The sequence below is a fragment of the Oncorhynchus mykiss genome, chromosome 31 (assembly GCF_013265735.2).
Source record: "Oncorhynchus mykiss isolate Arlee chromosome 31, USDA_OmykA_1.1, whole genome shotgun sequence".
NCBI classification, from domain to species: domain Eukaryota; kingdom Metazoa; phylum Chordata; class Actinopteri; order Salmoniformes; family Salmonidae; genus Oncorhynchus; species Oncorhynchus mykiss.
This window is the reverse complement of record NC_050571.1, coordinates 22,333,892-22,358,814: the sequence shown is the minus strand read 5'-3', so window position 1 is coordinate 22,358,814 and position 24,923 is coordinate 22,333,892. Positions and strand designations below refer to the sequence as shown.

Genomic DNA, 24,923 nt, shown 5'->3' with positions numbered 1-24,923 from the left:
AGCACCCGAGCCGGCAGAGGAAGATGGTAGTGATGCGGAGAGGGGGGCAACGGAGAACGCGAGCTCCTTTCCACGAGCTCGGTGACGTAGATCAACCCGTCGCTCAATGCGAATAGCGAGTTCAATCAAGGAATCCACGCTGGAAGGAACCTCCCGGGAGAGAATCTCATCCTTTACCTCTGCGCGGAGACCCTCCAGAAAACGAGCGAGCAAAGCCGGCTCGTTCCAGCCACTGGAGGCAGCAAGAGTGCGAAACTCAATAGAGTAGTCTGTTATGGATCGATTACCCTGACATAGGGAAGACAGGGCCCTGGAAGCCTCCTCCCCAAAAACAGATCGATCAAAAACCCGTATCATCTCCTCCTTAAAGTCCTGATACTGGTTAGTACACTCAGCCCTTGCCTCCCAGATTGCCGTGCCCCACTCACGAGCCCGTCCAGTAAGGAGAGATATGACGTAGGCGACACGAGCAGTGCTCCTGGAGTAAGTGTTGGGCTGGAGAGAAAACACAATATCACACTGGGTGAGGAACGAGCGGCATTCAGTGGGCTCCCCAGAGTAACACGGCGGGTTATTGATTCTGGGCTCCGGAGATTCGAAAGCCCTGGAAGTGGCGGAGATGGTGAACCTGTTCTGTGAGGTTGGAGACTTGGGTGGCCAGGGTCTCAACGGCATGTCGAGCAGCAGACAATTCCTGCTTGTGTCTGCCTAGCATCGCTCCCTGGATCTCGACGGCTGAGTGGAGAGGATCCGAAGTCGCTGGGTCCATTCTTGGTCGGATTCTTCTGTTACGGTGCGTGAATGAGGACCCAAAAGCGAATTAACGTAAACAGAGCTTCTTTAATAACAAAACAAAACGTAGGCTCAGATGGACCGGCAGGTTCCGACAGGACAGGACAAGGTTGCAGCAAACATGACGATAGTCTGGTTCAGGCATGAACAACACAAACAAGAATCCGACAAAGACAGGAGCAGAAACAGAGAGAGATATAGAGGACTAATCAGAGGGAAAAAGGGAACAGGTGGGAAAAGGGGTGACGAGGTAGTTAGGAGGAGACAAGGCACAGCTGGGGGAAAGAGGGGGAGAAAAGGTAACCTAACAAAGACCAGCAGAGGGAGACAGGGTGAAGGGAAAGGACAGAAACAAGACACAACATGACAGTACATGACAAAATGTATATTACCCATGTTCTTTTTCATTCATGACTCCGAGAAGCATAGTATAGTGCAGTTCTTAATGTCCCGTTGATAGAATAGTCTCTGAATGAGCTCGTCCAGTTTATTCTTCAGTGATTACACATTTGGCAATAGAACAGACGGTAGAGGCGATTTATTAATTTTCTGCCGTAGTCTCATCAGGGTGCAACCTTGCCTTTGCCGGCCTCTAGAGCATCGTCTTCGCCTGTCTGGGACTAGTGCCTGGTCCGGGATAATCAATATGTATTTCTCCTTCAACTCATTGAAGTAGAAGTACCTCATCGAAAGGAGATAAGGGATAACTGTTTTGATGTCCAGAAGCTCTTTTCTGTCATAGGAAACAATGGCGGAAACATTATGTACAAAACAGTGTATGCTGCTGAGGGAAGGATGACTTATAATAATGGCTGTAACGGCTGGACTGCTGGGAGTTTGGCAAGGCATGGTAGGCTGCGGCAGGCTGGGAGGTTGGCAGGGTAGGCTAAGGCAGGCTGGGAGGTTGGCAGGTCAGGGTAGGCTGTGGCAGGCTGGGAGGTTGGCAGGTCAGGGTAGGCTTTGGCAGGCTGGGAGGTTGGCAGGTCAGGGTAGGCTGGGAGGTTGGAGGGTCAAGGTGAACCCTAAGAGGCTGAGAGGCTTGTGAGGCAGATGGGGTGAAGGCTGCACTGGGATCAGGGGTATCTGGGCTTCCACCAGGCTGATGGGTCTGCTTTGTTGGTGGCATGGTCAGATGCTGCTGACGGAGGGCATCATGTCCCTCTCTCTTGGCTGCAGCTCCACCGTTAGTTCACACAGATCCTCTTGGAGGACATCATTGGACTGTGGCATTTGGTCAGTATTGTGTCTTAACTTGTGTCTTAACTGTTCTAATGAAGCACGACTCTCTTCCTGGAAATGCCTCAACTCTTCCTTCAGTGTCTGGACAGTGTCACGTACTTGTTGTTTGTTCTCCCTGAATTCTGTCATTTCCACTTCAAGAAAGGAGAGGCTAATTTGGATTAGTTTTACCAATGGTGTTTTTGGTGTGCACACAGCTGCTCCAGCTACAGGGGAGGGAGTGATCTACTGTGGGCCTCCTGTTTGGAAGCCCAGGTTTTGGGAGTTGCTGGCGTTGTTGGTAGAGACATGTCAGTTTTTACTTCATCATTCACTTATTATATATATGAATATTACATTTTGGGGATGTGTCCACATGCAATTGTCTCATGGTCTTGCTTCCAGACATTTTAAGATTTTTCTGTTTGCCTTGCGCAGGGCTGCATGCCAAGCATTTGGACGTTTGATGAAAAAGAAGAGATCCACCTTGATTTAATTGTCTTTTTATTACATAAATTCTTCTCTTAGGGTCTCTGGGTGCTCTTTCTATTTTTTCCTCCCTGTTTGACTGGCAATTCCTTCTGCATATTTGATTGCAAGGTTGCTGAGCTTGGGGCTTATATATGTATCTGTCACGTTCTGACCTTTATTTCCTTTGTTTTGTCGTTATTTAGAATGGTCAGGGCGTGAGTTGGGGTGGGCCGTCTATGTTTGTTTTTCTATGATTTTGTGGAATTCTATGTTTCGGCCTAGTATGGTCCTCAATCAGAGGCAGGTGTCATTAGTTGTCTCTGATTGAGAATCATACTTAGGTAGCCTGGGTTTCACTGTTTGTTTGTGGGTGATTGTTTCCTGTGTCAGTGTTTGTGCCACACGGGACTGTTTCGGTTTGGTCACATTTATTGTTTTGTATTTTGTGTTCATGTTGAGTTTTTCTTATTAAAACATGGACACTTACCACGCCGCATCTTGGTCCAATCCTTGCTACACCTCTTCAGAGGATGAGGAAGAAATCAGCCGTTACAGTATCCATTAGTTGATTACAGCTGGATACATTATATGTTACAGCTGGTTTGCACTTGGCTAGTTCTAGCTATCTAGGCGTTTTGAAATGTAATCAAAGCCTTGCAACCCACTCAATTACATTTCAATTCAAAGGGTTTTATTGGCATGGGAAACATATGTTTACATTGCCAAAGCAAGTGAAATAGATAATAAACAAAAATGAAATAATCCTATAAAAAATTAACAGTAAACATTACACTCACAAGTTTTAAAGGAATAGACACATTTTTTCAAATGTCATATTATGGCTATGAACTGTGTTATAATTAAGCAATAAGGCACGACGTGGTGTGGTATATGGCCAATATACCACAGCTAAGGGCTATTCTTCTGCACAACGCAACGCGGAATGCCTGGATACAGCCCTTAGCCATGATACAGTGCCTTGCGAAAGTATTCGGCCCCCTTGAACTTTGCGACCTTTTGCCACATTTCAGGCTTCAAACATAAAGATATAAAACTGTATTTTTTTGTGAAGAATCAACAACAAGTGGGACACAATCATGAAGTGGAACGACATTTATTGGATATTTCAAACTTTTTTAACAAATCAAAAACTGAAAAATTGGGCGTGCAAAATGATTCAGCCCCCTTTGTAGCGCCACCTTTTGCTGCGATTACAGCTGTAAGTCGCTTGGGGTATGTCTCTATCAGTTTTGCACATTGAGAGACTGAATTTTTTTCCCATTCCTCCTTGCAAAACAGCTCGAGCTCAGTGAGGTTGGATGGAGAGCATTTGTGAACAGCAGTTTTCAGTTCTTTCCACATATTCTCAAATGCCAATCAGCATTCAGGGCACGGACCACACAATTTATGATGATGTGCAAATAGTTAAAGTACAAAAGGGAAATTAATAAACATAAATATGGGTTGTATTTACAATGGTGTTTGTTCTTCACTGGTTGCCTTTATCTTGTGTCAACAGGTCACAAATCTTGCTGCTGTGATGGCACACTGTGCTATTTCACCCAATAGATATGGGAGTTGATCAAATTGGATTTGTTTTGGAATTCTTTGTGGGTCTGTGTAATCTGAGGGGAATATTTGTCTCTAATATGGTCATACACATTTGACAGGAGTTTAGAAAGTGCAGCTCAGCTCTCTCCTCTCTCTCGCTCTATCTCTCTATGCTCTCTACTCTCCTACTCTCGCTACTCTCTCTAATCTCTCTCTCTCTACTTTCTCTCTCCCCTTTCTCTCTCTTCTTTTCATGTTCCTCAAGGTAGAGGCATCAAACTGCTTGCAACTGACAATACTGCTTATGACTGGGATGATTAAAGGCCAACGTAATTAGATGGAAGGAAATTCATTTTGGGACTGTCATTGCCCACCACCAACACCCATTACACACACACATACTGTACACACATAGCCTCCTTCCAGTTGGATTCAAGATGTTTCCTAAAATGGAAACTAGAGGTAAAGGGTCAGAAGTACGACCTAGCTTTGATCACAGTATCACTCCTCCCTAAGGTTTGTCAGGCTTCACCAGTTAGCAAATCATTTCAAATAAAGACAACATGTATCATGAAATTAGATTAAGCATGGCTCCAATATGTCATTCTCCTATCTGCATATATAATGCCAAAACTTTGCTTGTTTCCATTCTACACAGATGGTTGTTTTCATTGTAAATGTCTCATACCAAATTGTAATGAAATAATGTCCTAGATTATTTCATTTCCTCTCTTGTTGACGCTTTCCAAACGGCTGGTCTCCTCTGCTAAGAGATAACGACCAGTCAGGAAACAGCTGCTTTACTAGATGAGAACCAAGGGAAATAAGAAGAAAACAAAGAGCTCGAAAGCAAAGTAAAGTATCAGGGATTAGGGATAGAGAGATAGGGGAAGAGGAGGAGATGGGTATAGGATATTAGAGAAGAGGAGATATAGTCTTGTTTATATCCCAGAGCAGAAGATGCAGACAGTATCTGTAACAGGTTAAATGTCACAGAAGCTTGGATAAAGGAGCTGGAGAGCGTTCTAGATGTCTGCCCTTTGTATTGCCTTGTCTTCCATCCATCTCCTATTTGTTGGGCAGAGAGAGAAGAGAGGGGAGGGGTGGGGAGAAGGGGGTTTGTATGGGGGGGGGGGGGGGGGGGGGGGGGAGACTTACAAATTAAAGTAAAAGGAAAAGAAAGAAGAGGAAGAAGTGCTCTGAGCGTCTGGGAGTCCAGCATCGTGACCCGGGCTGATTTACGAACCCTCTCCTTTAATGAAATTGTTTCAGTGACAGAGTCGGTAAAAGCTCGTAATGGATTGGCTGCTCTAATGTAATGAAATTACTCCCTTTCTGACAAAAAAAGAAAGAGAAAGGGAGAGGGGGAGAAGATGAGGAGGGAGAAGAAGAGGAGGGGGAGTAGAGAAGGAGGAGGGATGCAATGTAATTAATAGAGAGCTGACAGACGGGGTGGGCTATAGCCAGCCTCTGTTCACTCTCCTTCTGCCCCCCCCCCGCTCTCTATTTCTCTCCTCCACTCACGGGGCAGTGTTGAGACGGGGCAGTGTTGAGAGTGAGGTGATAGGCTGCAGCCAGACAGGCCACTTTAGCCAGCTGGTCCTTTCCTTCCCTGGCAGGTTGCGGTGAGGCAGAGGTGAGGGCTGAGATCTGAGTTTGTGCTGTACGCCAACTGGCTAGCCAGTAGCTACCTACCTTCAGCCCCTCCCAGCCACCTCCCTCACCATACTCAGCCACTGGCACTCCTCCTCCTGCAGCCCCCCCCCCCCCCCCCCCCCCCCCAGTACCCTAAACCCCCACGTCTGCAGACAGACCTTCCGCTGACTCCTGTCTCTCATCCCTCCGCAGGCAACTGGACAGCAACCACATAAGCTGCATCGAAGATGGAGCCTTCCGAGCCCTCCGTGATCTGGAGATACTGTGAGTCCCCCTCCTCCTCATACCCTTCTCCCTCTCCTCTCTTCTGCAGGGACCGATCCTGCTCTTCCCTTTCTTCTCTTCTTTTCTCTATCTCTATGTCTCTCTATCTCTCTCACTATCTGTCTGTTTCTATCTCTCTATCTTAGTCTCTCTCTCTATCTCAATCTCTCTCTCTCTCTATATATATATATATATATATATCTCTATTGCTCTATCTATTTATCTCTCTATCTCTCTCTCTATATATATATATATATATATATATATATATATATATCTCCTTCTATCTATATCTCTATCTCTCTAACTCTCTACTGTCTCTCTTCTGTTTTTTTCACTGTATTTCTCTGTCTTCTGTTCCCTGTGTGTTTTCTGTTGAATGTCTTTGAAGGGTAAAGTGTGTTGGATGTGAAGCTGCAGCAGCGCGGCGTACCTACCTGTGCATGCTGCTAGCGACAGCAGTGATCACCCTCCTGAGGTGTTAGTCCGTCCGCTGTGTGCCTTGTGTTTCTCCGTATCGACTGTGTGACCACCACGGTTTTATTGTCATTGTCATTCTGTGCTGCATTGTGACATTAAGCTGCTAGCTAGCGCCTCGCCAGGTGTTGTATTTGTTGGTCACTTTTCCAAGCATCCTCTCTCTGTGCATTGTTGCCTGTTAAAACTGTTTCTGCAGTCATCTACTGTGGTGTAATATACACTATTTCCTCTAGAGAACCAAGAATATTCAGGAAATAGCTTACTTCATTGAATGAGCCACAGGTTTACTGTAGCTTGTGTCTGGCATCGTGCACACAGTGTAAAGCTTTAAACCAGACAGACACTGGTGAGCTGCTGCTGTACTGCATCTGAAACTCTTACTGAGGCTAAGGCTGTTTCTGGGGGTCTAATCCAGTCTGGTCTGGTCCAGTCTGGTCCAGTCTAGTCTGGTCCGGTCTGGTCCAGTCTGGTCTGGTCCAGTCTGATATGGACTGGTCTAGTCTGGTCCGGTCTGGCCCAGTCTGGTCTGGTACAGTCTGGTCTGGTCCAGTCTAGTCTGGTCCGGTCTGGTCCAGTCTGGTCTGGTCCAGTCTGATATGGACTGGTCTAGTCTGGTCCGGTCTGGCCCAGTCTGGTCTGGTACAGTCTGGTCTGGTCTGTTCCAGTCTGGTCTGGTGCAGTTTGGTCTGTTCCAGTCGAGTCTGGTCTAGACTGGTCTAGTCTGGTCCGGTCTGGCCCAGTTTGGTCTGGTCTGGTCTGTTCCAATCTGGTCTGGTGCAGTCTGGTCTGGTCCAGTCGAGTCTGGTCTGGACTGGTCTAGTCTGGTCCGGTCTGGCCCAGTTTGGTCTGGTCTGTTCCAGTCTGGTCTGGTGCAGTTTGGTCTGGTCCAGTCGAGTCTGGTCTGGACTGGTCTAGTCTGGTCTTGCCTGGTCTGGGTTACAGGGGAGGGAGGTACATGCCCCTGCAGCACCCAGGCGGTGATGTCCTGGTGCAGACGAGTTCACTGGGGGCACCTCCAGTTCTCCAACCTCCAGGCCTCCAGTCTTCCAACCCTCCAGCCTCCAGCCTCTGCAAAGGTAAAGCCTTGGGGAGAAGAACTGGAATGAATATGATAGGACAGCACAGGACAGGACAACATAACTGGGGGAGAAAGATAGGGATTTCATTTCCCAGACACCACCCCATCCATCAGCTCATCGGCAGGGCACTAAATGCCATTGTCAACCGCACTGTTAGAGCAGGGAGGCTGTTCATTTTGAGTGTCCTCCTCCCCTTGTCCCAGCCCTGCTTCAGCTGGACTGGCTGTTCATTTTGAGTGTCCTCCTCCCCATGTCCTAGCCCTGCCTCAGCTCTTAGAGAAGGTAGTGATGGTTTTATGACCACAGCAAAAAAATGGCATGATGGAGATGAGATGGCGTTAGAGTTGGCTGACCACACCAGGCATAAATGTCAGTGTGTGTGGATTCAGTTTTTATTAGTAATACAGCACTTCCTCCTGCTCGACCACAGCCCATTACAAAAGTGTCTATTAGTGGAGAATGTGAAGATGTAAATACATGTGGTTTAAAGGTGCTAATTCCACCATATGTCCATGCAGCTGAAACATAGATAATTGGACTGGAGCACCAGGAAGGTGCTGTGATAGAAACCCATAATTTTAATTAGGTCATGCTCTCTTGGTAGATTAGGCTTTTTCTTTGAGCAATTTTCTCTCTTTTAATATAAAACAAAGTGTTGAATTGTATGGTGGCGTACCTAACACATTTTCTGAATAGATACGGGAGCTGAATGTGTCTTAATGCACAGGCCTATATCTGTTCCCCAGTGTAACAGTGGTGAATTGAAATTACAATTGGTTCCTGTCCATGGTGCAGAAGATGTCAATTTCTGTAGATAGCCAGAGTATTTGTACGTGTGCTGTCTTGTAGCCTTTGAATTGAACTCATAGATGAGAACCTGGTATCGCTGGTACCACTGGTACCACTGGTATCACTGGTAACGCTGGTATCACTGGTACAACTGGTATTGCTGGTATCACTGGTAACGATGGTATCACTGGTACAACTGGTATTGCTGGTACCACTGGTATCACTGGTATCGCTGGTACCACTGGTACAACTGGTATCACTGGTATCGCTGGTACAACGGGTACCACAGGTATCGCTGGTACCACTGGTATCACTGGTATCACTGGTAACGCTGTTATCACTGGTACAACTGGTATCACTGGCAACTCTGGTATCACTGGTAACGCTGGTATCACTAGTACAACTGGTATCGCTGGTACCACTGGTATCACTGGTATCGCTGGTACCACTGGTATCACTGGTAATGCTGGTATCACTGGTAACGCTGGTATCACTGGTACAACTGATATCACTGGCAACTCTGGTATCACTGGTAACGCTGGTATCACTGATGTTACTGTGTCACTGGTGTTACTGTATCACTGGTATCACTTTATCACTGGTATCACTTTATCACTGGTACCTCTGTATCACTGGTACCGCTTTATCACTGGTATCACTGGTATCACTTTATCACTGGTATCACTTTATCAATGGTATCACTTTATCACTGGTACCTCTGTATCACCTGTATCACTTTATCACTGGTATCATTTTATCACTGGTACCTCTGTATCACTGGTATCACTTTATCACTGGTATCACTTTATCACTGGTATCACTTTATCACTGGTACCTCTGTATCACTGGTACCTATATCACTGGTATCACTGTATCACTGGTATCACGTTATCACTGGTATCACGTTATCACTGGTATCACTTTATCACTGGTACCTCTGTATCACTGGTATCACTTTATCACTGGTATCACTTTATCACTGGTATCACTTTATCACTGGTATCACTGGTATCACTTTATCACTGGTATCACTTTATCACTGGTACCTCTGTATCACTGGTACCACTGTGTCACTTGTACGTCTGTATCACTGGTATCACTTTATCACTGGTATCACGTTATCACTGGTACCACTGTGTCACTGGTACCTCTGTATCACTGGTACCACTGTGTCACTTGTACCTCTGTATCACTGGTATCACTGCACTAAAATCTTACCGTTCTGGGTATCTTTAATGTATTCTTCTATTTGATCTGGCAGGGCAACTATCGGTGCCCTCTACAAGAGCCTCCGGTAAAAGACGGACAAGCAAAGATAATGTATCATTGATGTAACAAACTCTCCGTGACCAGCCGTGTTTGTTCCAGATTCTTCCAGATTGTAAGACCACCGTGTTTTTGATGAATATTGTGGAGAACAACATTGTTGCATATTAGGAAATATGTGTTTTGTCTGGGAAGGGAAAGCCCAACAAAGAAAATGGGTCATTTTGATGTACGAAAATGGAAACTGGTTGACCAAATTATTTCCCAGACACAGTCAGATGGACGGCTTTTTATTGAAGCTGTCAATAAAAGTGTCATTTTATCAGCTCTCCTTTGTAGTTTGATCTCAACAACATATTGGGACCAAATAGCCTTTTAAAAACAGAAATCGGGGTGGTGGACACATTTTATGTTTCTAATCACAATGTTCATTAAACTTGAAATCAAAAAGAAGAACAGCATCTGACATCAGATTTAACAAGTCATTTAAAATAGTTAATTCCTATTGATGCATAGATGGCTGCCTCACATAGAAAATAACAAATACAAAAGCCTTAGCTTATTTCTCCTGAGAAGAATGACTTATACAATCACGTCAACTCGCTGTTAGATGTTAAGCATTCCCTCAAGTTGCTAATGAATAAGAACTGATTTAGTGGAGGGCACTAACGCTAAATAGGCTTCCATAATGAGTGCAGCTCCGTGACTTCAAATGACTGAATACAGTTTAACGCTTGCCAAGTTACACAAAATAAACGATTGGCTCTTTCTGGTGATGAATTGTAATTTGGATTTAACATAACTGTGGTAATGACTGAACTAATGACTTCAAAGTTATCTCGGACATTTTCTAATGTTGGGCGTGCCTTGCATCTCAATGAGATGGAGAAAGGTCTGGAGCCAGCCGAGCACACTGCATGGTGGGACAACATACAGCCTGGTGGGAGGATGGATGGCTGGGGGAGATAAATGGGTTGAAGGGTTGGATGGGTGGAAGGGTTGGATGGGTGGAAGGGATTGATGGGTGGAGGGGATAGATGGGTGGAGGGGATAGATAGGTGGGGGGTAGATGGGTGGAGGGGATAGATGGGTGGGGGATAGATGGATGGAGGGGATACATGGGTGGGGGATAGATGGGTGGAGGGGATAGATGGGTGGGGGATAGATGGGTGGAGGGGATAGATGGGTAGAGGGGATAGATGGGTGGAGGGGATAGATGGGTGGGGGATAGATGGGTGGAGGGGATAGATGGGTGGAGGGGATAGATGGGTGGAGGGGATAGATGGGTGGGGGATAGATGGGTGGAGGGGATAGATGGGTGGGAGATAGATGGGTGGGGGATAGATGGGTGGAGGGGATAGATGGGTGGAGGGGATAGATGGGTGGGGAATAGATGGGTGGAGGGGATAGATGGGTGGAGGGGATAGATGGGTGGAGGGGATAGATGGGTGGGGGATAGATGGGTGGAGGGGATAGATGGGTGGAGGGGATAGATGGGTGGAGGGGATAGATGGGTGGGGGATAGATGGGTGGAGGGGATAGATGGGTGGGAGATAGATGGGTGGGGGATAGATGGGTGGAGGGGATAGATGGGTGGAGGGGATAGATGGGTGGAGGGGATAGATGGGTGGGGAATAGATGGGTGGAGAGGATAGATGGGTGGAGGGGATAGATGGGTGGAGGGGATAGATGGGTGGAGGGGATAGATGGGTGGGGATAGATGGGTGGAGGGGATAGATGGGTGGAGGGGATAGATGGGTGGGGGATAGATGGGTGGAGGGGATAGATGGGTGGGGGATAGATGGGTGGAGAGGATAGATGGGTGGAGGGGATAGATGGGTGGAGGGGATAGATGGGCTAATGTGCCACTGATTCTTTGATGATTATTCATAGGAGGGTTTCAGCTCTAAGGACATTTGATTATAATAAATTCAGCTTTTTATCTCAAGATCTCCTTGAAGATACTTGTCAAATGTGAGTTGCATCAGGCAGATGAATTCTGTTGTTTTTTTAAATCAGATTTTCACATTTGAATTAATCAAAATAGTAGCATTGTATTAGAACACTGATTAAGCAAATGTTCCCCTTAATTTACTGGTGCTAAATTTTATTTTTCATCTTTACTGAGTAAAATGATACTATTGAGAACTAGAAACTATCATGATGAAATATGAATTATAGTATGATATAAATGATAATTGATTGGTAGGTTTGGGGGTAGAAAGTTTTAAATCATTGGTTAAAGTTGTCCCAAACCTAATCAAGTCTGAAATGCTCTTTGAGAAGCCAAAGAGCATTTCAGACTTGCCTGCAGGTCATATTTGGAAACCCTCGTGTTCTTACCAGAGTGGTGCATGTCCGTCTTCCATCTTCCCCCCTCCTGCTGCACTCTCCAGAGTGCTGAATATTTTATGACCACTTTTTGTACAGAAATATCTGTCTCTCAATGAACGCTACTCTCTTTATTTTTGTACCGTCCGACCAGGGTCTGTCATTTTTTATGAGTGGAAGTGCAGCTGAGACATTTCCTTGCTACAGAATCTCAAGGTTACTTCCACGTCATCACACATTGATAAGAAGTTTTCACATTACCACGTACGACAGCCCCTCCCCTCGTCCATGCCAAACACTCATCTTTCAGTGTGTGCACTCTGCATTTTCCTGACAGGTTGGCCGGGACCTCTTTATTCCAACTAGAGTGAGTTAGTAACTCCATAACCGTCTGAATAGAGACATAAACTCCTTGTGTTAATACTGTGATTCCCCAGGCTTGTCTGATACTGCATTCTGCTTTATTACTGTTATTTTACCAAATGCATTCTTTCCCTTGGAGGTTACTGATGACCTCTTTAATATGAATAGACTTTAATGATGTTTTGGACCCGCTGGTGAGGGAAAGCACCTCTTTCACACAAAGACCCATGGTACCAAATGGCACCACTCCCACCGCCCCTCCATCCCCGCCTCGTTGCATATTGCCTTTGGACGTATCCCTGTGTTGTGTATTTGAACTGTTAAAATACATTGTTGGACTTGGTTGTGATGTGACTGGAGATTGTGTTAGCATGGTTTAGTGGGTGAGGTGGAGGAGTCCTGTCACGTTATATGTAGTGTGTTAGCATGGTTTAGTGGGTGAGGTGGAGGAGTCCTGACACGTTATATACAGTGTATTAGCATGGTTTAGTGGGTGAGGTAGAGGAGTCCTGACACGTTATATGTAGTGTGTTAGCATGGTTTAGTGGATGAGGTGGAGGAGTCCTGTCACGTTATATGTAGTGTGTTAGCATGGTTTAGTGGGTGAGGTGGAGGAGTCCTGACACGTTATATGTAGTGTGTTAGCATGGTTTAGTGGATGAGGTGGAGGAGTCCTGTCACGTTATATGTAGTGTGTTAGCATGGTTTAGTGGGTGAGGTGGAGGAGTCCTGACACATTATATACAATGTGTTAGCATGGTTTAGTGGGTGAGGTGGAGGAGTCCTGTCACGTTATATGTAGTGTGTTAGCATGGTTTAGTGGGTGAGGTGGAGGAGTCCTGACACGTTATATGTAGTGTGTTAGCATGGTTTAGTGGGTGAGGTGGAGGAGTCCTGTCACGTTATATGTAGTGTGTTAGCATGGTTTAGTGGGTGAGGTGGAGGAGTCCTGTCACGTTATATGTAGTGTGTTAGCATGGTTTAGTGGGTGAGGTGGAGGAGTCCTGACACGTTATATACAGTGTGTTAGCATGGTTTAGTGGGTGAGGTGGAGGAGTCCTGACACGTTATATGTAGTGTGTTAGCATGGTTTAGTGGGTGAGGTGGAGGAGTCCTGACACGTTATATGTAGTGTGTTAGCATGGTTTAGTGGGTGAGGTGGAGGAGTCCTGTCACGTTATATGTAGTGTGTTAGCATGGTTTAGTGGGTGAGGTGGAGGAGTCCTGACACATTATATACAATGTGTTAGCATGGTTTAGTGGGTGAGGTGGAGGAGTCCTGTCACGTTATATGTAGTGTGTTAGCATGGTTTAGTGGGTGAGGTGGAGGAGTCCTGTCACGTTATATGTAGTGTGTTAGCATGGTTTAGTGGGTGAGGTGGAGGAGTCCTGTCACGTTATATGCAGTGTGTTAGCATGGTTTAGTGGGTGAGGTGGAGGAGTCCTGTCACGTTATATGTAGTGTGTTAGCATGAATTAGTGGGTGAGGTGAAGGAGTCCTGACACGTTATATGTAGTGTGTTAACATGGTTTAGTGGGTGAGGTGGAGGAGTCCTGTCACGTTATATGTAGTGTGTTAACATGGTTTAGTGGGTGAGGTGGAGGAGTCCTGTCACGTTATATGTAGAGTGTTAACATGGTTTAGTGGGTGAGGTGGAGGAGTCCTGTCACGTTATATGCAGTGTATTAGCATGGTTTAGTGGGTGAGGTGGAGGAGTCCTGTCACGTTATATGTAGTGTGTTAGCATGGTTTAGTGGTTGAGGTGGAGGAGTCCTGACACGTTATATGCAGTGTGTTAGCATGGTTTAGTGGGTGAGGTGGAGGAGTCCTGTCACATTATATGTAGTGTGTTAGCATGGTTTAGTGGGTGAGGTGGGGGAGTCCTGACACATTATATACAGTGTGTTAGCATGGTTTAGTGGGTGAGGTGGAGGAGTCTGTCACGTTATATGTAGTGTGTTAACATGGTTTAGTGGGTGAGGTGGAGGAGTCCTGTCACGTTATATGTAGTGTGTTAACATGGTTAAGTGGGTGAGGTGGAGGAGTCCTGTCACGTTATATGTAGTGTGTTAGCATGGTTTAGTGGGTGAGGTGGAGGAGTCTGTCACGTTATATGTAGTGTGTTAGCATGGTTTAGTGGGTGAGGTGGGGGAGTCCTGACACATTATATACAGTGTGTTAGCATGGTTTAGTGGGTGAGGTGGAGGAGTCTGTCACGTTATATGTAGTGTGTTAGCATGGTTTAGTGGGTGAGGTGGAGGAGTCTTGTCACGTTATATTCAGTGTGTTAGCATGGTTTAGTGGGTGAGGTGGAGGAGTCCTGTCACGTTATATGTAGTGTGTTAGCATGGTTTAGTATGTGAGGTGGAGGAGTTCTGTCACGTTATATGTAGTGTGTTAGCATGGTTTAGTGGTTGAGGTGGAGGAGTCCTGACACGTTATATGCAGTTTGTTAGCATGGTTTAGTGGGTGAGGTGGAGGAGTCTGTCACGTTATATGTAGTGTGTTAGCATGGTTTAGTGGGTGAGGTGGGGGAGTCCTGACACATTATATGCAGTGTGTTAGCATGGTTTAGTGAGTGAGGTGGAGGAGTCTGTCACGTTATATGTAGTGTGTTAGCATGGTTTAGTGGGTGAGGTGGAGGAGTCCTGACACATTATATACAGTGTGTTAGCATGGTTTAGTGGGTGAGGTGGAGGAGTCCTGTCACGTTATATGTAGTGTGTTAACATGGTTTAGTGGGTGAGGTGGAGGAGTCCTGTCACGTTATATGTAGTGTGTTAGCATGGTTTAGTGGATGAGGTGGAGGAGTCCTGTCACGTTATATGTAGTGTGTTAGCATGGTTTAGTGGGTGAGGTGGAGGAGTCCTGACACGTTATATGTAGTGTGTTAGCATGGTTTAGTGGATGAGGTGGAGGAGTCCTGTCACGTTATATGTAGTGTGTTAGCATGGTTTAGTGGGTGAGGTGGAGGAGTCCTGACACATTATATACAATGTGTTAGCATGGTTTAGTGGGTGAGGTGGAGGAGTCCTGTCACGTTATATGTAGTGTGTTAGCATGGTTTAGTGGGTGAGGTGGAGGAGTCCTGACACGTTATATGTAGTGTGTTAGCATGGTTTAGTGGGTGAGGTGGAGGAGTCCTGTCACGTTATATGTAGTGTGTTAGCATGGTTTAGTGGGTGAGGTGGAGGAGTCCTGTCACGTTATATGTAGTGTGTTAGCATGGTTTAGTGGGTGAGGTGGAGGAGTCCTGACACGTTATATACAGTGTGTTAGCATGGTTTAGTGGGTGAGGTGGAGGAGTCCTGACACGTTATATGTAGTGTGTTAGCATGGTTTAGTGGGTGAGGTGGAGGAGTCCTGACACGTTATATGTAGTGTGTTAGCATGGTTTAGTGGGTGAGGTGGAGGAGTCCTGTCACGTTATATGTAGTGTGTTAGCATGGTTTAGTGGGTGAGGTGGAGGAGTCCTGTCACGTTATATGTAGTGTGTTAGCATGGTTTAGTGGGTGAGGTGGAGGAGTCCTGTCACGTTATATGTAGTGTGTTAGCATGGTTTAGTGGGTGAGGTGGAGGAGTCCTGTCACGTTATATGCAGTGTGTTAGCATGGTTTAGTGGGTGAGGTGGAGGAGTCCTGTCACGTTATATGTAGTGTGTTAGCATGAATTAGTGGGTGAGGTGAAGGAGTCCTGACACGTTATATGTAGTGTGTTAACATGGTTTAGTGGGTGAGGTGGAGGAGTCCTGTCTCGTTATATGTAGTGTGTTAACATGGTTTAGTGGGTGAGGTGGAGGAGTCCTGTCACGTTATATGTAGAGTGTTAACATGGTTTAGTGGGTGAGGTGGAGGAGTCCTGTCACGTTATATGCAGTGTATTAGCATGGTTTAGTGGGTGAGGTGGAGGAGTCCTGTCACGTTATATGTAGTGTGTTAGCATGGTTTAGTGGGTGAGGTGGAGGAGTCCTGTCACGTTATATGCAGTGTGTTAGCATGGTTTAGTGGGTGAGCTGGAGGAGTCCTGTCACGTTATATGCAGTGTGTTAGCATGGTTTAGTGGGTGAGGTAGAGGAGTCCTGTCACGTTATATGTAGTGTGTTAGCATGGTTTAGTGGTTGAGGTGGAGGAGTCCTGACACGTTATATGCAGTGTGTTAGCATGGTTTAGTGGGTGAGGTGGAGGAGTCCTGTCACGTTATATGTAGTGTGTTAGCATGGTTTAGTGGGTGAGGTGGGGGAGTCCTGACACATTATATACAGTGTGTTAGCATGGTTTAGTGGGTGAGGTGGAGGAGTCTGTCACGTTATATGTAGTGTGTTAACATGGTTTAGTGGGTGAGGTGGAGGAGTCCTGTCACGTTATATGTAGTGTGTTAACATGGTTAAGTGGGTGAGGTGGAGGAGTCCTGTCACGTTATATGTAGTGTGTTAGCATGGTTTAGTGGGTGAGGTGGAGGAGTCTGTCACGTTATATGTAGTGTGTTAGCATGGTTTAGTGGGTGAGGTGGGGGAGTCCTGACACATTATATACAGTGTGTTAGCATGGTTTAGTGGGTGAGGTGGAGGAGTCTGTCACGTTATATGTAGTGTGTTAGCATGGTTTAGTGGGTGAGGTGGAGGAGTCTTGTCACGTTATATTCAGTGTGTTAGCATGGTTTAGTGGGTGAGGTGGAGGAGTCCTGTCACGTTATATGTAGTGTGTTAGCATGGTTTAGTTGGTGAGGTGGAGGAGTTCTGTCACGTTATATGTAGTGTGTTAGCATGGTTTAGTGGTTGAGGTGGAGGAGTCCTGACACGTTATATGCAGTGTGTTAGCATGGTTTAGTGGGTGAGGTGGAGGAGTCTGTCACGTTATATGTAGTGTGTTAGCATGGTTTAGTGGGTGAGGTGGGGGAGTCCTGACACATTATATGCAGTGTGTTAGCATGGTTTAGTGAGTGAGGTGGAGGAGTCTGTCACGTTATATGTAGTGTGTTAGCATGGTTTAGTGGGTGAGGTGGAGGAGTCCTGACACATTATATACAGTGTGTTAGCATGGTTTAGTGGGTGAGGTGGAGGAGTCCTGTCACGTTATATGTAGTGTGTTAACATGGTTTAGTGGGTGAGGTGGAGGAGTCCTGTCACGTTATATGCAGTGTATTAGCATGGTTTAGTGGGTGAGGTGGAGGAGTCCTGTCACGTTATATGCAGTGTATTAGCATGGTTTAGTGGGTGAGGTTGAGGAGTCCTGACACGTTATATGTAGTGTGTTAGCATGGTTTAGTGGGTGAGGTGGAGGAGTCCTGTCACGTTATATGTAGTGTGTTAGCATGGTTTAGTGGGTGAGGTGGAGGAGTCCTGACACATTATATGTAGTGCGTTAGCATGGTTTAGTGGGTGAGGTGGAGGAGTCCTGTCAAGTTATATGCAGTGTGTTAGCATGGTTTAGTGGGTGAGGTGGAGGAGGCCTGTCACGTTATATGTAGTGTGTTAGCATGGTTTAGTGGGTGAGGTGGAGGAGTCCTGACACGTTATATGTAGTGTTAACATGGTTTAGTGGGTGAGGTGGAGGAGTCCTGTCACGTTATATGCAGTGGGTGAGGTGGAGGAGTCCTGTCACGTTATATGTAGTGTGTTAGCATGGTTTAGTGGGTGAGGTGGAGGAGTCCTGACACGTTATATGTTGTGCGTTAGCATGGTTTAGTGGGTGAGGTGGAGGAGTCCTGTCACGTTAAATGCAGTGTGTTAGCATGGTTTAGTGGGTGAGGTGGAGGAGGCCTGTCACGTTATATGTAGTGTGTTAGCATGGTTTAGTGGGTGAGGTGGAGGAGTCCTGACACGTTATATGTAGTGTGTTAACATGGTTTAGTGGGTGAGGTGGAGGAGTCCTGTCACGTTATATGTAGTGTGTTAACATGGTTTAGTGGGTGAGGTGGAGGAGTCCTGTCACATTATATGTATTGTGTTAGCATGGTTTAGTGGGTGAGGTGGGGGAGTCCTGACACATTATATACAGTGTGTTAGCATGGTTTAGTGGGTGAGGTGGAGGAGTCTGTCACGTTATATGTAGTGTGTTAGCATGGTTTAGTGGGTGAGGTGGAGGAGTCCTGTCACGTTATATACAGTGTGTTTGCATGGTTTAGTGGGTGAGGTGGAGGAGTCCTGTCACGTTATATGTAGTGTGTTAGCATGGTTTAGTGGGTGAGGTGGAGGAGTCCTGTCACATTATATGCAGTGTGTTAGCATGGTTTAGTGGGTGAGGTGGAGGAGTCCTGTCACGTTATATGTAGTGTGTTAGCATGGTTTAGTGGGTGAGGTGAAGGAGTCCTGACACATTATATACAGTGTGTTAGCGTGGTTTAGTGGGTGAGGTGGAGGAGTCTGTCACGTTATATGTAGTGTGTTAGCATGGTTTAGTGGGTGAGGTGGAGGAGTCCTGACACATTATATACAGTGTGTTAGCATGGTTTAGTGGGTGAGGTGGAGGAGTCCTGTCACTTTACATGTAGTGTGTTAACATGGTTTAGTGGGTGAGGTGGAGGAGTCCTGTCAAGTTATATGCAGTGTATTAGCATGGTTTAGTGGGTGAGGTGGAGGAGTCCTGACACGTTATATGTAGTGTGTTAACATGGTTTAGTGGGTGAGGTGGAGGAGTCCTGTCACGTTATATGTGGTGTGTTAACATGGTTTAGTGGGTGAGGTGGAGGAGTCCTGTCACGTTATATGTAGTGTGTTAGCATGGTTTAGTGGGTGAGGTGGGGGAGTCCTGACACATTATATACAGTGTGTTAGCATGGTTTAGTGGGTGAGGTGGAGGAGTCCTGTCACGTTATATGTAGTGTGTTAACATGGTTTAGTGGGTGAGGTGGAGGAGTCCTGTCACGTTATATGCAGTGTATTAGCATGGTTTAGTGGGTGAGGTGGAGGAGTCCTGACACGTTATCTGTAGTGTGTTAACATGGTTTAGTGGGTGAGGTGGAGGAGTCCTGTCACGTTATATGTGGTGTGTTAGCATGGTTTAGTGGGTGAGGTGGAGGAGTCTGTCACGTTATATGTAGTGTGTTAGCATGGTTTAGTGGGTGAGGTGGGGGAGTCCTGACACATTATATGCAGTGTGTTAGCATGGTTTAGTGAGTGAGGTGGAGGAGTCCTGACACATTATATACAGTGTGTTAGCATGGTTTAGTGGGTGAGGTGGAGGAGTCCTGTCACGTTATATGTAGTGTGTTAACATGGTTTAGTGGGTGAGGTGGAGGAGTCCTGTCACGTTATATGCAGTGTATTAGCATGGTTTAGTGGGTGAGGTTGAGGAGTCCTGACACGTTATATGTAGTGTGTTAGCATGGTTTAGTGGGTGAGGTGGAGGAGTCCTGTCACGTTATATGTAGTGTGTTAGCATGGTTTAGTGGGTGAGGTGGAGGAGTCCTGACACATTATATGTAGTGCGTTAGCATGGTTTAGTGGGTGAGGTGGAGGAGTCCTGTCAAGTTCTATGCAGTGTGTTAGCATGGTTTAGTGGGTGAGGTGGAGGAGGCCTGTCACGTTATATGTAGTGTGTTAGCATGGTTTAGTGGGTGAGGTGGAGGAGTCCTGACACGTTATATGTAGTGTTAACATGGTTTAGTGGGTGAGGTGGAGGAGTCCTGTCACGTTATATGCAGTGGGTGAGGTGGAGGAGTCCTGTCACGTTATATGTAGTGTGTTAGCATGGTTTAGTGGGTGAGGTGGAGGAGTCCTGACACGTTATATGTTGTGCGTTAGCATGGTTTAGTGGGTGAGGTGGAGGAGTCCTGTCACGTTAAATGCAGTGTGTTAGCATGGTTTAGCGGGTGAGGTGGAGGAGGCCTGTCACGTTATATGTAGTGTGTTAGCATGGTTTAGTGGGTGAGGTGGAGGAGTCCTGACACGTTATATGTAGTGTGTTAACATGGTTTAGTGGGTGAGGTGGAGGAGTCCTGTCACGTTATATGTAGTGTGTTAACATGGTTTAGTGGGTGAGGTGGAGGAGTCCTGTCACGTTATATGTATTGTGTTAGCATGGTTTAGTGGGTGAGGTGGGGGAGTCCTGACACATTATATATAGTGTGTTAGCATGGTTTAGTGGGTGAGGTGGAGGAGTCTGTCACGTTATATGTAGTGTGTTAGCATGGTTTAGTGGGTGAGGTGGAGGAGTCCTGTCACGTTATATACAGTGTGTTAGCATGGTTTAGTGGGTGAGGTGGAGGAGTCCTGTCACGTTATATGTAGTGTGTTAGCATGGTTTAGTGGGTGAGGTGGAGGAGTCCTGTCACATTATATGCAGTGTGTTAGCATGGTTTAGTGGGTGAGGTGGAGGAGTCCTGTCACGTTATATGTAGTGTGTTAGCATGGTTTAGTGGGTGAGGTGAAGGAGTCCTGACACATTATATACAGTGTGTTAGCGTGGTTTAGTGGGTGAGGTGGAGGAGTCTGTCACGTTATATGTAGTGTGTTAGCATGGTTTAGTGGGTGAGGTGGAGGAGTCCTGACACATTATATACAGTGTGTTAGCATGGTTTAGTGGGTGAGGTGGAGGAGTCCTGTCACTTTACATGTAGTGTGTTAACATGGTTTAGTGGGTGAGGTGGAGGAGTCGTGTTACTTTATATGTAGTGTATTAGCATGGTTTAGTGGGTGAGGTGGAGGAGTCCTGACACGTTATATGTAGTGTGTTAGCATGGTTTAGTGGGTGAGGTGGAGGAGTCCTGTCACGTTATATACAGTGTGTTAGCATGGTTTAGTGGGTGAGGTGGAGGAGTCCTGTCACGTTATATGTAGTGTGTTAGCATGGTTTAGTGGGTGAGGTGGAGGAGTCCTGACACGTTATATGTAGTGTGTTAACATGGTTTAGTGGGTGAGGTGGAGGAGTCCTGTCACGTTATATGTAGTGTGTTAACATGGTTTAGTGGGTGAGGTGGAGGAGTCCTGTCACGTTGTATGTAGTGTGTTAGCATGGTTTAGTGGGTGAGGTGGAGGAGTCCTGTCACGTTATATACAGTGTGTTAGCATGGTTTAGTGGGTGAGGTGGAGGAGTCCTGTCACGTTATATGTAGTGTGTTAGCATGGTTTAGTGGGTGAGGTGGAGGAGTCCTGACACGTTATATGTAGTGTGTTAACATGGTTTAGTGGGTGAGGTGGAGGAGTCCTGTCACGTTATATGTAGTGTGTTAACATGGTTTAGTGGGTGAGGTGGAGGAGTCCTGTCACGTTATATGTAGTGTGTTAGCATGGTTTAGTGGGTGAGGTGGGGGAGTCCTGACACATTATATACAGTGTGTTAGCATGGTTTAGTGGGTGAGGTGGAGGAGTCTGTCACGTTATATGTAGTGTGTTAGCATGGTTTAGTGGGTGAGGTGGAGGAGTCCTGTCACGTTATATACAGTGTGTTAGCATGGTTTAGTGGGTGAGGTGGAGGAGTCCTGTCACGTTATATGTAGTGTGTTAGCATGGTTTAGTGGGTGAGGTGGAGGAGTCCTGTCACATTATATGCAGTGTGTTAGCATGGTTTAGTGGGTGAGGTGGAGGAGTCCTGTCACGTTATATGTAGTGTGTTAGCATGGTTTAGTGGGTGAGGTGAAGGAGTCCTGACACATTATATACAGTGTGTTAGCATGGTTTAGTGGGTGAGGTGGAGGAGTCTGTCACGTTATATGTAGTGTGTTAGCATGGTTTAGTGGGTGAGGTGGAGGAGTCCTGACACATTATATACAGTGTGTTAGCATGGTTTAGTGGGTGAGGTGGAGGAGTCCTGTCACGTTACATTTAGTGTGTTAACATGGTTTAGTGGGTGAGGTGGAGGAGTCGTGTCACGTTATATGCAGTGTATTAGCATGGTTTAGTGGGTGAGGTGGAGGAGTCCTGACACGTTATATGTAGTGTGTTAGCATGGTTTAGTGGGTGAGGTGGAGGAGTCCTGTCACGTTATATGCAGTGTGTTAGCATGGTTTAGTGGGTGAGGTGGAGGAGTCTGTCACGTTATATGTAGTGTGTTAGCATGGTTTAGTGGGTGAGGTGGGGGAGTCCTGACACATTATATACAGTGTGTTAGCATGGTTTAGTGGGTGAGGTGGAGGAGTCCTGTCACGTTATATGTAGTGTGTTAGCATGGTTTAGTGGGTGAGGTGGAGGAGTCCTGACACGTTATATGTAGTGTGTTAACATGGTTTAGTGGGTGAGGTGGAGGAGTCCTGTCACGTTATATGTAGTGTGTTAACATGGTTTAGTGGGTGAGGTGGAGGAGTCCTGTCACGTTATATGTAGTGTGTTAGCATGGTTTAGTGGGTGAGGTGGGGGAGTCCTGACACATTATATACAGTGTGTTAGCATGGTTTAGTGGGTGAGGTGGAGGAGTCTGTCACGTTATATGTAGTGTGTTAGCATGGTTTAGTGGGTGAGGTGGAGGAGTCCTGTCACGTTATATACAGTGTGTTAGCATGGTTTAGTGGGTGAGGTGGAGGAGTCCTGTCACGTTATATGTAGTGTGTTAGCATGGTTTAGTGGGTGAGGTGGAGGAGTCCTGTCACATTATATGCAGTGTGTTAGCATGGTTTAGTGGGTGAGGTGGAGGAGTCCTGTCACGTTATATGTAGTGTGTTAGCATGGTTTAGTGGGTGAGGTGAAGGAGTCCTGACACATTATATACAGTGTGTTAGCATGGTTTAGTGGGTGAGGTGGAGGAGTCTGTCACGTTATATGTAGTGTGTTAGCATGGTTTAGTGGGTGAGGTGGAGGAGTCCTGACACATTATATACAGTGTGTTAGCATGGTTTAGTGGGTGAGGTGGAGGAGTCCTGTCACGTTACATTTAGTGTGTTAACATGGTTTAGTGGGTGAGGTGGAGGAGTCGTGTCACGTTATATGCAGTGTATTAGCATGGTTTAGTGGGTGAGGTGGAGGAGTCCTGACACGTTATATGTAGTGTGTTAGCATGGTTTAGTGGGTGAGGTGGAGGAGTCCTGTCACGTTATATGCAGTGTGTTAGCATGGTTTAGTGGGTGAGGTGGAGGAGTCTGTCACGTTATATGTAGTGTGTTAGCATGGTTTAGTGGGTGAGGTGGGGGAGTCCTGACACATTATATACAGTGTGTTAGCATGGTTTAGTGGGTGAGGTGGAGGAGTCCTGTCACGTTATACGTAGTGTGTTAGCATGGTTTAGTGGGTGAGGTGGATGAGTCCTGTCACGTTATATACAGTGTGTTAGCATTGTTTAGTGGGTGAGGTGGAGGAGTCCTGTCACGTTATATGCAGTGTGTTAGCATGGTTTAGTGGGTGAGGTGGAGGAGTCCTGTCACGTTATATGTAGTGTGTTAGCATGGTTTAGTGGGTGAGGTGGAGGAGTCCTGACACGTTATATACAATGTGTTAGCATGGTTTAGTGGGTGAGGTGGAAGAGTCCTGTCACGTTATATGTAGTGTGTTAGCATGGTTTAGTGGGGTAGGTGGAGTTGTCCTGTCACGTTATGTGTAGTGTGTTAGCATGGTTTAGTGGGTGAGGTGGAGGAGTCCTGTCACGTTATATGTAGTGTGTTAGCATGGTTTAGTGGGTGAGGTGGAGGAGTCCTGACACGTTATATGTAGTGTGTTAGCATGGTTTAGTGGGTGAGGTGGAGGAGTCCTGACACGTTATATGCAGTGCGTTAGCATGGTTTAGTGGGTGAGGTGGAGGAGTCTGTCACGTTATATGTAGTGTGTTAGCATGGTTTAGTGGGTGAGGTGGAGGAGTCCTGTCACGTTATATGCAGTGTGTTAGCATGGTTTAGTGGGTGAGGTGGAGGAGTCCTGTCACGTTATAGGCAGTGTGTTAGCATGGTTTAGTGGGTGAGGTGGGGGAGTCCTGACACATTATATACAGTGTGTTAGCATGGTTTAGTGGGTGAGGTGGAAGAGTCTGTCACTTTATATGTAGTGTGTTAGCATGGTTTAGTTGGTGAGGTGGATGAGTCCTGTCACTTTATTTACAGTGTGTTAGCATGGTTTAGTGGGTGAGGTGGAGGAGTCCTGTCACGTTATATGTAGTGTGTTAGCATGGTTTAGTGGGTGAGGTGGAGGAGTCTTGTCACATTATATACAATGTGTTAGCATGGTTTAGTGGGTGAGGTGGAGGAGTCCTGTCACGTTATATGTAGTGTGTTAACATGGTTTAGTGGGTGAGGTGGAGTTGTCCTGTCACGTTATATGTAGTGTGTTAGCATGGTTTAGTGGGTGAGGTGGAGGAGTCCTGTCACGTTATATGTAGTGTGTTAGCATGGTTTAGTGGGTGAGGTGGAGGAGTCCTGACACGTTATATGTAGTGTGTTAGCATGGTTTAGTGGGTGAGGTGGAGGAGTCCTGACACTTTATATGTAGTGTGTTAGCATGGTTTAGTGGGTGAGGTGGAGGATTAATGACACGTTATATGTAATGTGTTAGCATGGTTTAGTGGGTGAGGTGGAGGAGTCCTGACACGTTATATGTAGTGTCTTAGCATGGTTTAATGGGTGAGGTGGAGGATTCCTGTCACGTTATATGCAGTGTGTTAGCATGGTTTAGTTTGTGAGGTGGAGGAGTCCTGACACATTATATACAGTGTGTTAGCATGGTTTAGTGGGTGAGGTGGAGGAGTCTGTCACGTTATATGTAGTGTGTTAGCATGGTTTAGTGGGTGAGGTGGGGGAGTCCTGACACA

At 46.2% G+C, this 24,923-nt stretch overlaps 1 protein-coding gene across 5 annotated transcripts in view; it reads left to right on the top strand.

The window, feature by feature from the left end:
- LOC110504786 (slit homolog 3 protein) overlaps window positions 1-24,923 on the top strand; it is a 445,911-nt gene that overhangs the window by 243,847 nt on the left and 177,141 nt on the right. For all 5 annotated transcript variants that reach the window (XM_036969806.1, XM_036969807.1, XM_036969808.1 and 2 more), the window contains one exon: window positions 5,881-5,952. In XM_036969806.1, the coding sequence (XP_036825701.1) occupies window positions 5,881-5,952 (72 nt within the window). The remainder of the gene's footprint in view (window positions 1-5,880; window positions 5,953-24,923) is intronic.